This window comes from Anneissia japonica, unplaced genomic scaffold (genome assembly GCF_011630105.1).
Source record: "Anneissia japonica isolate Jap-2015-1 unplaced genomic scaffold, ASM1163010v1 scaffold287835_len3118868_cov185, whole genome shotgun sequence".
NCBI lineage: Eukaryota > Metazoa > Echinodermata > Crinoidea > Comatulida > Comatulidae > Anneissia > Anneissia japonica.
In genome coordinates this window covers 2830798-2850273 of record NW_022737223.1, presented here as the reverse complement: position 1 = coordinate 2850273, position 19476 = coordinate 2830798, and the positions used below count along the sequence as shown (strand labels likewise).

The following is a 19476-nucleotide window of genomic DNA, read 5'->3' as shown; positions in this document are numbered from 1 at the left end:
TATTTGTATGTTTTTACTACTCCATTATCAATTTTCTCATGGAAGTCAGTGCCAACAGGTATTGCCATGCGCAGCAAAATAAAATTAAATATGTTAAGAAAGTTCATTTAACCAAATCTCCCCGGAAGGGATTTCTTTCAACTTGGAACCCCAAATCAAATCGAATTTTAACTGATATAATCAAATGGTCAATCAAGATCATGCAACAATTCAAATAGAATTAATTAAAGGTCATCCAAAGGTTATATTAGTGATCAATCCGAGACCGAAGGGTAAATTGAGGATAAACCTCGGTAAAAATATTAACCCAAGGTCTTGTTTAGTTAGCAATTACTTAGATACTTTCAATATTGCATTAAAAAAAACCCAGTATTTTTTTACTCACTCGTTCTCGTTTTGCTCTCTTCAATTCCATCTTTTTGTAATTTCTTTGATAGGCTGTGACAAGACGACGTAACCTGGTATTCAAATCAGGTGCCGATGGGAATGGATATTTACCTGGTTCAAGTGATTCTGCAACAGCACAAATAAAGAGAGTTTTATGTTTTTATAGGTGTAAAAACCAATGACCAGGATAATAACGGTTGTCTTCGTAAAAACTCAGCAATTTTCTGACAGAAGAACCAGAGTTAATCGAAGAACAACCGAAATAGAATTGCAGGGTTCTTGTGCCATTCTCCACAACCGAATGTTGTTACGAGACACTACAGTGTTTCAATATATTATGATGCATATCTGGTTTTTAAGACAACATTTCCAAAGGGTTGGTAACTGGAGGGCTTGTGTCATGGGAAAGTATGGCAAATTATTTTGGGTCCTACGGGTAAAAGGTTGCTGACCGTAGCTGTAAAGAGCCCTCCAATTAAAGACCAACTCTAATTAAACACCACTTTTTGCATGCACATCTATCTTTTTATTAATGAGAATAATTTTTCTAAATAATGGCCAATGCTACTGAAGACCATTAAAACCTTGGTCCCAAAAGTGGTCTTTAATTAGAGGGAGACCTGTATATAATAACATTAATATTTTTTAACTCCACTCGTGAATATAGCAATCATTCAAAAAAGATATTTTATGTGGAATTCCATATATTGTTTTTTTTTTTTTTTAATTCATGATCATAATATATCACATAGAATATTAAGTTATGAGGAACAAAAAAAAGTTTTAAGTCAACTATCTTTCTATGACACTATAAACACACTTTTTACTCAGTTTGATTGGTTGTTACTGTTCATTCAGTAATTTACTATATTTATTAATAGGGGTATAACATTTACCTGTGGATAAATCTGCTTTGAAGTGTTTCGGAATAGGTGAGCAAGCTCGTGTACTTGCAGGTGACATTGATTCATCCTTTAAAAAAATATCAACATGCTGTGGTAAGAATTTTATTGTACCTTGTTTTGCGAACCAACAACCCCTAGATAATATAACTTCAAATAAAAATAACATTATATTTTTGGCCTTTTGGAATGGAAGTGTAGGGAGTTTCCAACGCAATGGCTCATTCAGCCCCTGTCATTGTGTCATTGTGGAATGAAGCAGCTATAAATGCCTCTTTACAACTGCTAGGTAGTCATGGATCATGCCCATATGCAATTCAGCATAATAACACTGCGAGTATACAGGATATTCTCCTACCCTACCTTACCCAACCTAAATAAAGGTAATTAACAAATACACTTACATATTCATTGTCACCCTTCATTCCAGATTGGGCACACATACCATCTTCACCTTCAACATCTAATGCTCTGTAATTACATATAAAAATTACTTTTGCTGGTAAAGACGATCATGCAAAAATTAACATAGCATTTAAAACATATTCACAATAATATTATAATCACTTTGCTACAAAAATAGATTACATTATAAATATGTCTCTGTAAAGCTCGGTTTCCATTAAAAATCGCTACACGCTATCGCTGACTCCTCTGGCGATGCTGATTGGTCAGTTGAATCGGGAAGCGTTCCCGATTGCGTCGGGGACAGCTACGCAGTGCAAGGATTGTAGTGAAAACGCTGTAGCGACCGTGTAGCGATTCTACGTAAACCTGGCTTAAGTGTAAAGCAATAAGAGTGAAATAGAGCTTGAACATAGGATTCTGGTATTAGAAGATTGGCACCTTAACCACAAAGTTACAGCTTCACCACAATCTACCATTACTCACTATTTACCACCAATAGTTACCATCATTAATAATAAAGCCATTGTTACTACTGTTCACATTAACATAATTTTCATTCACATTACTTTCATTATCATCATTATTTTTTATTGTTGCCTTTATTATCTTATATGTTTTCATTCAGTCAAATCATAATCAGTATTAATTTGTTGTGATCAGATAATGAGATCTGTAGAAGACAGATTTCAACTCAATGAGTCCCAGCACAGACAAGCTGTGTGGACCCTCAGTATTAGCATGGCAAATCATCATTTCACAGAAGCCAGTACATAAACCCTATTATAATGGAAACACCCCTAGAAAAAACAATGGAACAGTCCTTTTGCAGCAGACTGGTACACATTCGCATGTGAATCCGATCATGACCATGATCTCTGAGGGAATTTGGATTTACATTTGGGAGTGCATAACATACATGCTGCTATTTGATTATTATTATTATTTTTTATTATTTTTTTTTTTTTTACAGGCAGTTCTCACTTCATGGCATTGGCAATTTTTCCATTTATCCAAGTAATTATTCTCAAAATAGATGATGTCCATGTATTTAATATAAATGTGTTGATGGTGCTTACCCATCTACCATATCATCGTTGGCTTCTTTAGCTAGGGCCGCTTGATCAGGTGGTCCACACCTGTCTAAGAAGCACAAACCAGAATCGTTTCGCATCTGGAAGTACTTTTCATAGCCTAGGTAAAATGCACAGATTAACATCAAAATATATATTAATAAAATGTTATTTACACATGTTTAAGATAAGGCAAGACATTTTTTATACTTTGTTTTGCATACTTATTTTTTTAAAGATTATTGAAGGTGGGCGGAATAAAAATGAAAATTAAATTTTGTTTTCTTATTTATTTTTATTTTATTTATTTAATTCTCATAGCAAATAGTTTTGCCAAAATCATACAGACAGAGGAGAAAATAAAAATAAAATATTATTGCTGAATGTAAAATAGGATGGTTAAATGCTTCAAATTTATATAATTAAGAAGAAATATACATATCTTATCTTTAGAGATTTCAAGGCAGCGGAGGGCGTAATAAAAATAAAGAAAAACTTTTATTTTTTTCTGAAATTTCCACTTTTTCTTGGCAGCGGGTGTGCTAATTGGCCAAAAATATAATTTTAATTTTAATCAAAATCATAAATATTTGCAATCGGCGGGTTTGCTAAACAAGGTATAAAAAAAATCCTGCCTAAAGCTCTATCCAGACTATCAAATTTTCTTTGACAAAAAAACTGTTGTATGCCCATATATAGTCATGATGTGCCTATATATGGTCATGATGTGATGTCATCATGACCATATTTAGGCATGTCACATGTTTTTGTCAAATAAAATTTGATAGTCTGAACAGGACTTAAAGAGCAAAAAAATATTATACAATGGTGGTGATGGTGATGTCATAATACCAATGATCATAAAGATAACTAAGTGTTAATTTTGCTGGCTGAAACACAAATTTACCTATCCTTATAGTTAGGGTTGGTGTGAACCCTCACTAATCATCATAAAAATGCTTAGTGAACAAATAGGTATACTACCGGTTAATTAAACATTGCCTAAATATAATCATTACAACAAAGCTGAATACAATCGACATTAACCAGAATCTTCTCCTGTACATATTGCTTTTCAATGATTTTGAAAATCCTTACCGTGCTTGTAGACGCCTACTAACAACGACCGGTCACATTCCTCATCCCACCACATAGCTGGACGATCTCCTTCTGGTACTGGTATTGGAATTGGTAGTTCACTGTAAAGAATTTTGAATTTTACATTTATAAATGTCAAGATTTTGTTTGTAAATACACTCTACACAGGTATATTTGTATAATAACTATAACAAAATAATAATGAAACCTTTGGTACACGATGCGTAACAATATGGTTTTTGAGATAAAACCACTGGTTGATTATCTTGTACACAGTATTATGAATATATTATACAATAGTTTTATAATAATAATTCAATAATTTAATATGATTAATATATCATTAGGCTTATTGGTCATATATTATAAGAGAACAAGGCAATTTTGTTTGTGGCTCCCTCTTTTTGAAAAAAGTACACCATAAAATATTAATTGTCATATTGAGATCATCATTGTGTATGTATTATAAAAGCTTACACGTACTTGGGATCCCCACCCCCCCCCCCAGCTTGTTTTGTACTCTCAAGCGATAATGAATAAAATGAATTGACACTTCGTAACATAACATAGCTTACTGAGCTGGTGTGTTGTCAGCTATCTTGTCATTCAAGTCCCCTATTACTTCTTGCTTCAGATAGTAGAGCAATCGGACTCGAAGCAACACTCTGTTAACAAAAACAAAAACACAATAAATCTTTGTTGGTGTACTCACTCACAGGCCTGGGAAAATAATGTTGTGCCTCCGACCAACAAAATTATCTTTATAACATCTTGCTTTAAGGATAAAAACAAAACCAAATCAATGCAACAAAATTTATATAACATAAATATTAGTCATCATTACTGTTATAATATTGATTATCATTATCTTTACTGTTATTATTGTCTTTATTACTTGATACATGTATCAGTACTTAGTCTTGCTGTGATCAGATAATAAGATCTGTAGAAGACAGATTTCAACTCATTGAGTCCCAGCACAGACAAGCTGTGTGGACCCTCAGTATTAGCATGGCAAATCATCATTTCACAACACAGTTTACTTAATAAGTCACCATGAAATATTATTATATAGATAGTAGGAAGCTTTTGAATGCTCGATGACGGAAGGGACACAGAACGTAATGACTTCACATAAATTCATCTACGCATGCGAGAACGTTGAATTCTTGCGGTCGCCTGGATTCTAGGATGCAATTTGGTCAAATCTATATTGTGCAGAGGACGTAGTATGGTCAAGGCATCAGTGAATATGTTCTAGCGTCACGTCATTAGGAAGCTTTTGATTGCACGACGAGGGTAGAACGTAGAACGTAATGACGTCACTAAAAGTCATCTGCACATGCACGAATGTTAAGGTCACCTCATCGAGTAGATTATGGAACGCAATTTGGCCAAAGCTAGTTTTCCTTAAGTTGATTTATCCAGCTGTGCATGGACTTACTTATTGCAATGTCTTTTCAAGTGGTTTTTATATCCCTGGTCGGTTAACAGTTCCTCAGGATCTTTACCCTTGAAGTCCCTATCATAGTTCACTTTGTTGATTTGTTCTTCCTTTCGTTTCTTTCCCTTGCGGCCTCGTGGAACTGGTGCAGACAGACCTACAAATAGAAGCATAACTAGACATAAGTTTTTGTTAGAAGCATGCTTTATCAATTCTATATGTATAAGTTCTCTATAAAGTTGAAGAGTAAATAATTAACATAAAATCAGATTGATCTTGAAACAAACATCACTCTATAAACAAGTACACCCATGCATGTAAAAGTCCTCAAACATTACCATTTTAAGTATCTTGGATAGAACCAGATGAAAAGTTAGGATGTATAAAATAAATCTTTTTGTCTACGAGCTTAGTATTTTTCAGAAACCAACACTAAAATTTACTTTTGTTAAATCCTTTTTATTTTCTTTTTTTTATTTGTTCTTGTAATTTAATGTGCAATTTTATATTTCATTCAGATGAAGTACCAGCAATTTAATGCTTACTAACCTTTGTGATTTCTGTAATCTTTGACAACACCATCTACTAGCGGTGTGATGAGATCCCAGATAAAGCTTTTGATGTTCTCATCCCCTTTATAATGCTTCAAACAATAAACCAACTGTAAAAAAGATAAACAGCAATTTAAAGGAGCAATTCTACATTTTAATTCAATTTTTTAGGGGTTCCTATTTTCCCGCACACAGTGTACCTTTAAAAACTTCAACATGTAAAAAATAATAATTCATTAAATTGTAGTAGTATAAGAATTATGCAACTTTCCTAAATTTTATACTTTGAATAGTTAGCAATGGTGCAAGAACCAATAGCGAAGAAAATCACAGAAGAGTCTTGCAGCATTTTGAATCAATGTCGTCCTGTTCTCAGTCAGTGTAAGATATGTAATAATCATAAATTCAGATCCGTCTTGAAACAAACATCATTCTGAGAACAAGTATAATTCATTGGTCATAGTTTAAGAAGAACAAGGCATGAAGCGAAGGTATGTGTATATTACGACAAGTGGCGCTACCATTATTAGCAAGCATTTCCTCACCATTGTTCTTGATATGGCTTCCACATCCTTCCGTTGAAGCCTTCGCTTGAAGCGTGTATTAGTAAGAAGGTCATCCCAACGACCCCAGCCAAACGTCAACAGACCCTTCTCCACCCGGAAACATTCCAGTCGTGTCCAGCCGGTCTGTGCAATTGACGGTTGATGTTGTCGTCTTGTTCTAGTCGCTTTTGTGGGCTGCACTTGGTCTTCGTTCTCGCTCTCGCTGGACGTGAACTCCACCATGTCCTCATTCTCGCCAAAACGTCTTGTCTGTTTGCGCTGTCGTGGGGTATCAATGATCTTTGCCCTTTGATCCTGCAATAAATGACACAAGTTTAATATTAAACCCTGTCCAGACTATCAATTACTAAAAATAAACATTTCAAAGAGACATACAAACATAAAAGCATAAGTAAAAATTATCCAAGTCATATTACAAAAAAAAATGCATCACTTCTTCATCAGTATTCATAAGTTAAATTCATTAGAAATCAGAATCTAACACGCCAGAATAACTCATCACAGAAGAAACTATATATAATAATAATAGCTTTTCTTAAGCCCTCCAGGCTATCAAATTTTATTTGACAAAAACATGCGACATGCTCAAAATATGGTCATTGGTCACATCACATCATGACCATATATAGACATCTGGACTATATAAGGGCATACAACAGCTTTTTGTCAAATAAAATTTTATAGTCTGGATAGAGTATGGATTTATTTGCTGATTTATTGAAACTATGTTTTGTAAGGCTAATCCACCTAGTAGCAACTTGATCATTTGAGATTCTGAATACATACAAATAAAAGACAATAGTAAACAGTTCACAGTGGCAGAGACGAGAAATTAGCCCTCAGTGGAAACTGGCAGTTCCCAGCCCGCTGGCCCCAGAGAACACCTACGAAAGAACGACTAGAGGGCAGTGGTTCCCACCTTGGTTCTAGATACTTTAACCTTCAAATATTTATTTACTTAAAAAAACATATATATTAAAAACACTAAAATGAGCACATGGTAATGCACTGTCGATCAAAGCACACATACAAATGCTGAACAGTTATGAAATGTTATGAAATGTTTCTCTGTTTGTTATGAAATGTTTCTCAGTTTGTTATTTTCTTTGCTGGGATCTGCGAGGACCAGGGATTTTATCCCTGAGCAGTCCCCCAGGATAAACAATAAAAGAAAGAAAGAAAGAAAAAACAGGCAATTACAAGCACTAGAATAGAATAGAATAGAAATAAAAAAATATTTATGTACTGTGTTGATTGGATTAATGATATATGGCCCAGAGACTAGTTATGACAATATAGACAATATTTATCAGCAATAATTTCTACTTGCCCTTGTCTGGAGTTCATTCGTGTCAAGATCAGCTCTCTTAGCCCACTTCATCCAGAAGTCTGGATCGTCCAGATTGATGTCCGAACGATCAGCGGAAGACGAAAAACTCGCCTTAGCAAACGAAGACCCTTTAATACCCATCTCAAGCTGTATGACTTTGGTTCTTCTCTGCAAGATCATGTCGATGTCTTCCTCGCAGAATTTGCTGCCTGCATCATTATCCTCCATGAGGGCGCCATAAGCACCCTTGCGCAAAAGTTCTTCAATTTCTTGTTTGGAGAATGGTTGTTGCTGAAATGATATCATCATCTATTAAACTTTGTGAATTACATTCAATACATATTGACTGTTTCATTTTTTAAAAAAGAAATGAAGTTGAATACTATCCCTGCTGAACAATAATTATTAAAGAATGGATGGAGTGGGGGGTGTAACACAATGATTAAGATGCTTGCCTTCTAATTAAAGGGTCCTGGTTCAAGTCCTGACAACTGACAGGATTTTCCTCACAAAAAAAAATTAACTCTTTAAGCATCATAAAGACATTTGTGTAGAGTGTGTTGTGAAAGGGATCACAGCTTCTTTTACACTACAAGACAGTGATTAAATTTACTATTGGCAATCTTTAGCCTTTGTACCTGAAAACATTTTTAAAGATAAATAAAAAATAATAATTTTGCTTACACTGGTGCCAACTGTGTCTTTGTCCTTATCTGCACCCGTGCCACGCATGGACTGCAACACGGCTTTATCCAAGCCTAGCTTCATGCTGGCCTTATCAAACATTTCACGTTCGTAGGAATTGCGAGTGATCAGTCTGTACACCTTGACCGACTTCTTCTGTCCTATGCGATGACATCTTGCCTGGGCCTGGAACAAAAGAATGATCATTTTCAGAGAATCAGGCCAGTAATCATATCTTGTTTTCAATCTGGCATGAAAATATCAAAGTGTTTAAAAACAGCGTGAGTGAAAAACATGACTTGCTTCAGTTATGAGTCGCAAGTGTGAACTAGGCAATAATAGGAGCACTTCGGTGACCTATAAAAAGCCCAAATGAAGTAAACAATACAACTAACCTGCAAATCATTCTGTGGATTCCAATCAGAATCAAATATAATCACGGTATCAGCTGCTGTTAAATTGATGCCAAGACCTCCAGCACGAGTACATAGCAAGAACACAAACCTATCAGAATCTATAGAAGGCAGAAATAGAGAATGATCAGGTACAATACCGTGCCTGGAAACAGGGGAATTTCATCTACAATACTTCATTGATGCTTAGTTTATGATTTGCTATAGGCAACACTATGAAATGTATTTGTAAACTTTACAAATACATAAATGTAGTAAAAGTTACAAATGCATAAATGTAAAAGTACACACTACTAGTGCATTCACTAAATTTTATTCATCTATTTAAAAAAAAAATTTTGGTAAGATTTTGCATGCTATCAACATTCAAATACTAGATTTAAAATATCATCTAGTATTTCATCTAAAATTGAATTGTGTTCTGTGCAAACTCAGCGTTGGTGAAGATTGTCAGCAAGCAAGATTACCCCATCTGATGACAGTCATTTTTACATCATTGCAAGCACTGAACATGCCCCAAATCAGATGCCTTAAAGCTCTGGTTAAACTATAGTGTTATGATACAAACTTGTGACTTGCCCACATATGGGTACGATGACATCATATTACACCCATATATGGAAATCCAAAGTATCTGTAACATATAACTGCATAGAGTAGACAGTATATATATATATATATATATCTGCCTCTAAAAACTGTTCTCTCGGGTCAAGGATTCTTTCGCTAGTTCATCTTTCATCCTCTAAATCACTGCCACTGCAAATCACCTTCAATCTTTTAAGCACTTACCTGGTTTTGAGAATCTATCAATGGCCGACTGTCGTAGATTTCCTCGAACACGTCCGTCTATTCTTTCAAAGGGATACCTATGAGGTTAATATAGACAAATTATATTATTAACCAATATTCTACTTAAAAAACCTTGCTCAACATGACACATAATTTCAAATAGTTTTATTATGATTTACTTAAAATAAAAAAGGGGAAAGGGGGGGGGGGGGGACTCGATGATTAAGTGAGAGAGGGCACTGGCTCGCAAAATAAGGTGATATATTTTGAGCTTTGAACATTTATAATGAGGGGGGGGGATGGGGGTGGTGACTGGGTATGTAAGCTTTTTGGGAGATACACCATGTGCACCCCCTACTGTAGATAGGGCACAGTTTCCTTGTCAGTATTCTCTTGTGAAAATCAGTTAGAATCAGAATCTAACACGCCAGAATAACTCATCATCCAAGGACAGTTCATGTGTTAAGCCACGCCCCCTGTACAGATTATCAAATTTTATTTGACAAAAACAAGTGACATGCCTAATATGGTCATGATGACATCACATCATGACCATATATAAAGTCCATTGCTATACCTTTTCTGCATTAAGTAATCTTCCAGAATGTCCAGACATCTGACCATCTGAGAGAAGATAAGTACTTTGTGTCCACCCTCCTTGAGTTTAGGCAGGAGCTTGTCAATGAGAACGAGCTTACCGGCCGACTGTATCATGGCAAGGAGGTGACGCTGAGGGCTGTCGGCTGGATGGAAGTTTGCCATGATCTGCTGCTCAGCACCTTTACACAGACAGACAAAAGTTAATGTTGTAAAAATTTACAGTGCTGCATATTTGACTTTGAATGATGCAACTTAAGTACAAGCTTAAGTATCAGGTTTTAGTTCCAGTTCTTAGTTTATGTTGTTTATTTGCTTCAAGAGGACTAACCTCTACACTATCTTACATAAACTAATTCCATCATTATTCATACAGAATATTTATTATATTATACATTTACTATGTTATTTTATCTTATTGATGAATGTCTATTTTAATGCCTTCTTTTGTATGGTTGTCCAGAACCATAATAAATATAAATAAAAAATTAATATATTACAATATTTATGACAATATTAAAATAAAGAGTAATATAACCTATAAGAACAACCACAGGAAAAACAAGTCTCTAAGAAATGGACACACATAATGGCTAGTATAGAAATGTAGACTGTTCCATTATTTTAGAGGGTGATCTGTTATGGATCAATGTCCATAGTCCTCAATGTAATCTTTATATAGTAATATTATAAATAGGATTAATGAAAACAACATAAAATTTAATGATAGTAATCATAATAAACGACACTTGTATAAAGTTTCTTAGGAAACACTGGCCTACCTTTAATGAGAAATGGGTGATTACAGCACTTCCTTAGTTCCATCATGGTGTTCATGAGGTTCGGTACATTCGCAGTACTGCTGCTTCCTTTGCAGAGAAAATTGAAGTTCTTCTCGAGAATCGCACGGTAGTACTTCTTCTGAATGTTGGTGAGCTCCACCTGACAAAGAATCGAAGAATTAAAAAATATTAATTTTACACTCTTCATATGAATCATCACCAAGTGGGCAGTACTGGTATTTTTCAATATTTTTGCTACTTGTTGTTGTATAAACAGGCAAATATCATGTTCAAACTGATATTTCTGAAGACTATCCACCCATCCCTACAGGTGTGCCATATAAATTAATGATTTATTGATTGAAATACTAAATTCAGAACACAATGACGTGTATTTCTATGTTTGAAGTATGTATTGATACTTTTTCATCATTATTCTAATGATTATGACAATCGTTATAGATAAACTACATTATGAATATCATTCTGTTCTCAGTCAGTGCAAGATATGTAATAATCATAAAATCAGATCCGTCTTGAAACAAACATCATTCCGAGAACAATTAACATGTTTTTAATAATTGATGTTAATATGCCATTTTTTCTTTTTTAAATGATCTAAAAAATTAATAAATATTATTAATTTGCAGTACACCACATAATTAGTTTTGGGAACTGATGTGTTGAGGGTATTGCAACGTTTTGAATAGACTGGTCTATTCGTTTTCGGGAAAATGAGAGATAGTGTCATTCTTGATTGGCTGAAACTAAGGAGGAGCCTGGTGTTAATTGGCTGACACTAAGGAGGAGCTTGATGTGATTGGCCAAACAAATACTAGTTATAAAGTATTTTCACAAATTTACCTCAATGATAGTTTCTTCCTTTGGTGCAAGGTTCTTCTCTACATCTTCCTTCAGTCTTCGCAACATCATTGGCCTCAGCAACTACAAAAGTACAAAAAATAATATTAAACTAACATCATTGGGATTTAATGTTACAAGGATTTACAAAATTAATTCTTGTATGTAACCAATTTCATTCTGTTCTCAGTCAGTGAAATATATGTAATAATCATAAAATCAGATCCGTCTTGAAACAAACATCATTCTGAAAAACAGGTTTATAGTACATTTGAACAATTTAATAAAGTTTCTTAAATATACCTGTTGCAGCTTCTCAACCTGTCTCTCTGTTTTAAGATCGCCAAAGTCTTCCATGAAATCAGTGAGCGAATGAAACCGGCCTGGTTCAAGGAACTGCAGTAAGCTAAATAGCTCCTCAATGTTGTTCTGTAGGGGTGTACCGGTCAGCAACACACGGTGTTCCTGTTGAAAAATGAAAATTAATCAAATTGAAGATTAGGAAAGTACAGATGAATCTGCTAATAGGGTAAATGATAACTTATTTGACTGTTTGATATTTTACAACAAACAGTATATCTTCAATGATGAACATAGAAATAAAATATTGCCTACCATATCTAAAATTTTTAAGCCTTCAAGGAGCTTGCAGTTCCTGTTCTTAAGCCTGTGAGCCTCGTCGATGATAACGGCTCGCCATTCAATCTCGCTCAGCTGCTCACAATCAGCCAGCACGATTTCATATGTAGTGACAAGAGCTTGGAACTTGTACACCTCTGGGATCCGGATACCCTAAAAAAAAAAACATCAGTAGAAAAGTTGTACTAAATATTTTGCTTTTCTTTGTAATGGACCTTTCAGGAATGTCAGTCAAAATTAACAACTGAGCAATCAGAACACCAATAAAGCCGGGCACTCACTGCTCGCGACGGTCGCCAGAAGTTGCGATTTTGAGAAAAACACAACGCCATGACACGTGTGCAACGGATTATCTTCAATGATGATTTGTTTAGATTATCACTGACAATCAGCAAACGGTGTCGTGTCGCCAAACTCTTATAGGAAGTGAAATAAGATTTGTCAGCCGACCATCGTAAGCGAAGTGAGTGCTCGGCTTAAGATTACACGCTTGTCCCATAAACACACGTTTACGTATGTTTACGCTTTCTTTTTATGGGACCTTAGCTACATTATCAAAGGAGTGGAATTCATGATTATTTATTGATCTTCGTGAGGCACCATCACTCCTTTAAAAAGAATTTGAAGGCTTATCTCTTCAATCTTTATTAACTTTCTCATGGTTAATAACTCTCATTAATTTGTTAATCTCTGTAGTTAAATTTCTGTAGTTAAGTTGTTTTGTAGTCAAGTTTTTTTTGGTTTTTTTTCCCCTGAAAAGTCGCACTTCCTTACTTGAGGTAGCGCCGCCATAGGCTTATCCTTGGTGGAAGCTACCGGAGCCCACCAAACTGACGTCGAGGTACCTGCGTGTACACGGTAGTGATGGCGACGCTATCTCAAAATCGGGGGTGCGCACTCCCCCTCCCCCCTTCGCGTTCTTTTGTCTTTGTTTCTTGTGGCTTCAAAAGCGCCTTTAGACGGTTTTCTGTGGAAGGCGGTATATAAATATACAACCATTGACCATTGGGTGGGGCTTATCGGAAATTTCTATTGTATTTCGTTCTTCATATTTCTAATGAAAAAAGAAAATATTCAAACATTAAAGATGCCATTAATAGTTAATACCTAATTTATTATCTTAAAATAAAAATTAACAATCAGAATCTACAATAATGAGACATAAGGTAATAATTAGGTTTTGTTCTTGAAAAAAAAAAAAGATAGTACATGAAATATTTAAGTGACTCATTTACAATAAAATCCAACTTTGAAATGAGTCACTATCTTACCTGTTCATCCTTATAAAACATTTCATATTCAGCAATCATATGTCTGCTGTAAGAGCTCCCGTGGTAGATAACTGTGTTAACCTCACTCCAAGTGTCAAACTCCCTCTGCCAGTTCCCGATTGTGGACAATGGGACGATAACAAGGAATGGCCCCTTTATTCCTGTGTTCATGATCTCAATCAGGAAAGAGATTGATTGAATGGTTTTACCGAGACCCATCTCATCAGCAAGAATACAATTTTGTCTGGTAAAAAAACACAATCCAGCTTAAAATGATACAACAAAGAATAACATATAACAATAACATATTTAAAGAATATTCTGTCTCTGGTAAAAACTAGAAGAACCCAAAAAAATTGAATAACTCACTATAAAGGATCGAATGATCAATGTGACACAAATCATAACAATTTTATTTTCATGTTTATTTACATCACACAATTCTTGCTCAGCGTTGGTGAAGATCGTCATCAAGAAGATAGCAGATCAAAGTGAAGTAAACATCATCGCAAGAATTTTTTTTTCTACAGTATGATTCAACTTTTATGCTAATTAAAAATAGGATGCAGATACATGTTTCTTTCCTTTTTTTTTCCAAGAAAAAATATTCGATTCAAAAAAATTATACAATATACTGGCTGATTCACATCCTCTTCTATTACACATGAACCTACCTATTAATTTATATAAAATTTATATAAAAAAAATAATAATGGGGTGTCCGGAAATAATTAGCTGTCTTATCAATTCTTGCCTTTCAAATCAGAGTTCAAATTCACTTATTTACAACACAAACGCCATCCATCAGTAGAGTAAGTTCAACAAGGGGTTTTAAATAAGAGCCGAATTTGAGCCAACAGTCAATGTCCTGGACTAAATCCCCTAATAGGTGTCAAGTGTGTGAAATTGAATGTGATAATACAAGCATAAGAGACAGTTGGTAATAATGTTCTCTACAAACTCATTACCAAAAAAGCAAAAACATACAAAGTAGTAGCAACTACTTACATCTTGGAAGAATGAGAAGGTCATGGCCCTCTTCTGCTTGTAGCGTCGGATCTTCTGCTGTATACGTGGATCCCCCGGGGTTAGTTTTTCTTCTGTTGCCCATTCGCAGTGCAAATAAGAACTTCAAGACACAAAGATCAATTATTTTTTTTACATAAAAAATGACATAAAAAAAATATTACAAAACAACAATCCACAGCAGGGTACACGGACAGAAATATTTTTTTCAAAAAGGACATTCTTCATGGCAGTGACTAAAACATTCAATCTTAAAGCCCTCACCAGACTATCAGATTGTATTCTGTCTCTTATACAATGAACCTACCTATCAATTTATATATATAAAAAAAAAAAAAAAAAATAATGGGGTGTCCGGAAATAATTAGCTGTCTTATCAATTCTTGCCTTTCAAATCAGAGTTCAAATTCACTTATTTACAACACAAGCAATACAAATCCATAGTAAAGTTGTTGGTTTGAGTGAGGCAATACAAGGCAAAAAGACAATGAGGATGAAAATGTGGATATTTGTGAGCTGGGATGGATGGTTCTATTACTTTTGAGGGTTGTTCCAGGGAGAGATACAATGACAACGGGTTGATAGTGTAGGACAATGAATAGAAATACTGTTACTGCATATTTTACTTACTTATTATACCAGCAAAACTTGAGCCAGTTGAGACCCTCCAATTGATAGTCTCTTAGAACATTATTTCCTTTGTACGTAGGAGTTTCATCAAGTTTTACCCAAGCACTCGATGTTGGCCTTGAAACACGCTGTTAAAACGTTACAAAATACGTATCATTTTATTGCCCTTCTTTATAATATTGAACATCTACATTCTAATAGCTTTGAATATGTCCTACAAATCTTAGCTACATATAAACAAAGGTTGTTAAGTGAAAAACAAACACCCACCTTTCGATCAGCGACTGTTGGTGGTTCTACAAATTTTTCAAACCATTTCACCTTAGTGCCATCGACATCTTCGTCTAGCTCCCAAGTGCTGTCCTCATATGGAAGACTGCACCACTTCACCAGATAGTACACCAATACTTCTCCAGTTACAGGATCTTTTGTGATGGACTTCTCCAGAACCCTGTCCACCTGAACGTAGTCAGGATTGAAAAGTTCTTCATCCATCTAATGATAAAGATAATATGTTAGTATCTATTTTTAGACGACTGTTTATTACAGTCATTCACAGGATCTTGCTTTGGAAATATATAAATATTGAGATGAACCAACTAGCTGCAACACTGCCACTATTATACAGGACTACAATGAAATATTATTGTGGTAGTTTAACTGAGGTTTCTATTGAAAGCATATTTGATGAAGTTTCCTTTACTTAATTCTTCTCTTCTACAGAACTTGGTCAAGAATAGATGGAATTTTCTTGCTGCTTTTTTCCTGTGGTGTATCATAACATTTGATTATTTTTGTTGTGTCATAATTTGTCTTTCCTTATTACATAACCAATCCAGTTACATTGTTGTTCTGTTTTGACTCTTAGCAGATTAACCCTTAAGATATTTTATTTAATACTTGGGTCTTGTTTATGTATTAATCTTTCTCCAATTTACTTCGACAGTGCATTGGTATTTGTTGCAGAAAACAGGAACGAGTCAATTTCTGAGCTGTCTTCAATAAAGACTATAAAGATTACTCTTATTCCAGAAAAAAATTACAGATAATTTTCCGATTTCTATATCATCATTTTAAAAAAATAAAAAAAGTGATTTCTTGCTCAGCGTTGGTGAAGATTGTCATCAAGATCGTGACAGATCAAAGTGAAGAAAACATCATTGCAAGAACGTAAATTACATACTCTATATTATATCAGATTTTAAGACCCAACTGCCTGTGATATGGCAATAATACAAGAATTTATATTGATAACGCGATACTACCAATGGAGGCTCGAGATATTTGCCATCCATCAGTAGAGTAAGTTCAACAAGGGGTTTTAAATAAGAGCCGAATTTGAGCCAACAGTCAATGTCCTGGACTAAATCCCCTAATAGGTGTCAAGTGTGTGAAATTGAATGTGATAATACAAGCATAAGAGACAGTTGGTAATAATGTTCTCTACAAACTCATTACCAAAAAAGCAAAAACATACAAAGTAGTAGCAACTACTTACATCTTGGAAGAATGAGAAGGTCATGGCCCTCTTCTGCTTGTAGCGTCGGATCTTCTGCTGTATACGTGGATCCCCCGGGGTTAGTTTTTCTTCTGTTGCCCATTCGCAGTGCAAATAAGAACTTCAAGACACAAGGATCAATTATTTTTTTACATAAAAAATGACATAAAAAGAATATTACAAAACAACAATCCACAGCAGGGTACACGGACAGAAATATTTTTTTCAAAAAGGACATTCTTCATGGCAGTGACTAAAACATTCAATCTTAAAGCCCTCACCAGACTATCAGATTGTATTTGACAAAAACATGTGACATGCCTAAATATGGTCATGATGACATCATATCATGACCATATATAGGCACATCATGACTATATATGGGAATACAACAGTTTTTTGTCATACAAAATTTGATATTCTTGACAGGGTTTCATATACTATAGACTATTATTCATAAAATAACAATTTCGGCAGTCATCAGCCATCTCTATGCCTAGGCATGGCTTTTCTCCTGAGAGTTGCTGGATTTTATTTTATTTCATATTATTTGATTCATAATATAAAATATACACATATAAAATACAAATAAAATATCTCATATAATAATATTCATATAAAAAAATATGAAAAAAAAAGATGAAGAACAAGAGGATATGAAGCTCACAGAGTACATCAGCTTCCTTAATAACAAATTAGCCCAACATAAAATGTACACAAACTATATTTGCACTATGTTTAATGCTGCTGTAGATTTTGTTGGAATACATACAAATGTCTTTTTATGTATTCCACCGTGTGATTACATGGCAACACTCAAGTTCATAACATTGTATGCAATATTCCTTTATACATAATCTGAAATGTCAGCACTCACTAATTTCGGAATTTGACAAAAAATTCTTCGTAATCCTCTGGTTCTTCTCCCTCCGTGTCCGCCTGTCCTTTCACTAGGCGTACTCCAAGTATCTTGTCAACGATGTTCGCTTCAGCTTCATCAGGATTGTCCTATGAACCAAAATATATATTGAAAACCTGGATGATTTAACATTATACGTTGTATGAAAATTAACATAGTTTAATCTAACAATTACTGTACTGCGTTAACTCACTCTTGTCTATCTCCTATTCAAACTAACTGCGATGTCCCTCCACAACGAGAACCTTCTTATAGGCCATTTGTACAGGATTTATATTTTTCCTTTTGTTTTTTTTGTTTAAAGCAACATGGGAGGCTGTAGACACTTAGCTATCGTCTCACTTGTAAGCTGTTAGAGTAAATCCAGTTAGAGGAATGATGGAATGAGTCATAAGCAAGATAAAAATGAAAAGTTTTCAAACAAAAGCTTACGAAATATGATGCCCTTGCCTAGATAAGACTTGTCTTCAAAGAACTAAAAAGTCAATAATTTGTTACTTGTACAGTTAATTATTCAAGTGAACTGCCAAAACAGAAAACGTGGATGTGTTATGTGATAAAAGTACCCACAAAAAAACCTGTGTCAAACTATTGACACACACTCCCACCCGCAGCCCATTTTTCTAGTCTGTTTACACCTCTGTACTCTTTACTCTTAATAACAATAACTTTCAGATTTCTATATAATTTTTTTTTAAATAAAAAGAGATTTCTTACTCAGCGTTGGTGAAGATTGTCATCAAGATGGTGACAGATCAAAGTGAAGAAAACATCATTGCAAGAACATAAATTCTCCTACAAGACATATGTTTAATAACATTTAAAAAATATAATTACCTGAAAAAATTTAGTTGTTGTAGAGGCAGCAGTAGTAGCAGTACCAGTAGTAGTTGTGACAAGGTTTGCCGTTTCCACTTCTCCAACCACGTCCACCTCAACATCAGCCTCAACGTCAGGTTCCACCAGTGTAGGAGTTGCTTTCTGTACAATTACTGCATCCTCCTTTTGGTTCGGCTTGCCGTCGTCATCGTCGCTGCTACTGTCCTCATCATCAGTAATCTTGAAGTCGTAGTCATCCGTGTACTTCTTACGATTCGTGTTTCGACCAGATCTTCGTTTCTACAATAATTAGTATTAGATCAATTTTGCTTAGGATCTCCAAAACTCAACAATATAATTGTAAGTTGTACTAATAGATCCTTACTGAGTTATTCCAGAGATGGTGGTAAAAAAATATTATTATTCAATAGAACATTCTACAATAAGCATGATGAACTAAGTATTAAATAAATTGTCACAATGAATAGCAACAGTCATTGCAGAGACTTACTGATTTACATGGAAAAAAAAATGCTAGGAATATGTAAAAGCCATGCAAAATATGTTTTTATTATTCCTCCCCTACAATAAAGAAAACAGATCCACCAGCATATTTAGCAAGGATCTGTGCGTATGATCGCAGGGTGCAGCTTATAATCATTCCATGGCGTTGGGTGTACTTTACTGCCTGCACGTACGTTACACCAACTTTTAGTAAGGTTTGCATTCACTTGTGTGAAGACAACAGTATCTCTCTATACCTCAAGAATAATATAATATTTAGTGTTA

The 19476-nt window shown here is 34.6% G+C and overlaps 1 protein-coding gene and 2 non-coding genes across 3 annotated transcripts in view; all 3 read right to left on the bottom strand.

Annotated features, from left to right (window-relative positions):
- The window catches only part of LOC117117177 (chromodomain-helicase-DNA-binding protein 8-like), a 35448-nt gene that overhangs the window by 11159 nt on the left and 4813 nt on the right, over positions 1 to 19476 (bottom strand). The window contains exons 5-28 of the mRNA XM_033261396.1: positions 18706 to 18987; positions 17827 to 17957; positions 16950 to 17070; positions 15722 to 15946; positions 15452 to 15579; positions 13796 to 14039; positions 12501 to 12677; positions 12189 to 12350; positions 11889 to 11969; positions 11025 to 11184; positions 10223 to 10424; positions 9646 to 9722; positions 8836 to 8954; positions 8441 to 8626; positions 7757 to 8047; positions 6406 to 6720; positions 5859 to 5970; positions 5310 to 5466; positions 4441 to 4530; positions 3866 to 3966; positions 2774 to 2888; positions 1694 to 1760; positions 1284 to 1359; positions 386 to 513 (exon numbers count right to left, since the gene is read on the bottom strand). Coding sequence (XP_033117287.1) covers positions 386 to 513; positions 1284 to 1359; positions 1694 to 1760; positions 2774 to 2888; positions 3866 to 3966; positions 4441 to 4530; positions 5310 to 5466; positions 5859 to 5970; positions 6406 to 6720; positions 7757 to 8047; positions 8441 to 8626; positions 8836 to 8954; positions 9646 to 9722; positions 10223 to 10424; positions 11025 to 11184; positions 11889 to 11969; positions 12189 to 12350; positions 12501 to 12677; positions 13796 to 14039; positions 15452 to 15579; positions 15722 to 15946; positions 16950 to 17070; positions 17827 to 17957; positions 18706 to 18987 — 3747 coding nt within the window. The remainder of the gene's footprint in view (positions 1 to 385; positions 514 to 1283; positions 1360 to 1693; positions 1761 to 2773; positions 2889 to 3865; positions 3967 to 4440; positions 4531 to 5309; positions 5467 to 5858; positions 5971 to 6405; positions 6721 to 7756; positions 8048 to 8440; positions 8627 to 8835; positions 8955 to 9645; positions 9723 to 10222; positions 10425 to 11024; positions 11185 to 11888; positions 11970 to 12188; positions 12351 to 12500; positions 12678 to 13795; positions 14040 to 15451; positions 15580 to 15721; positions 15947 to 16949; positions 17071 to 17826; positions 17958 to 18705; positions 18988 to 19476) is intronic.
- LOC117117249 lies at positions 2349 to 2455 on the bottom strand. Its single transcript, XR_004446877.1, has one exon. It is a non-coding gene; the product is annotated as a small nucleolar RNA U6-53/MBII-28 (small nucleolar RNA).
- Positions 4790 to 4896, bottom strand: LOC117117248. Its single transcript, XR_004446876.1, has one exon. It is a non-coding gene; the product is annotated as a small nucleolar RNA U6-53/MBII-28 (small nucleolar RNA).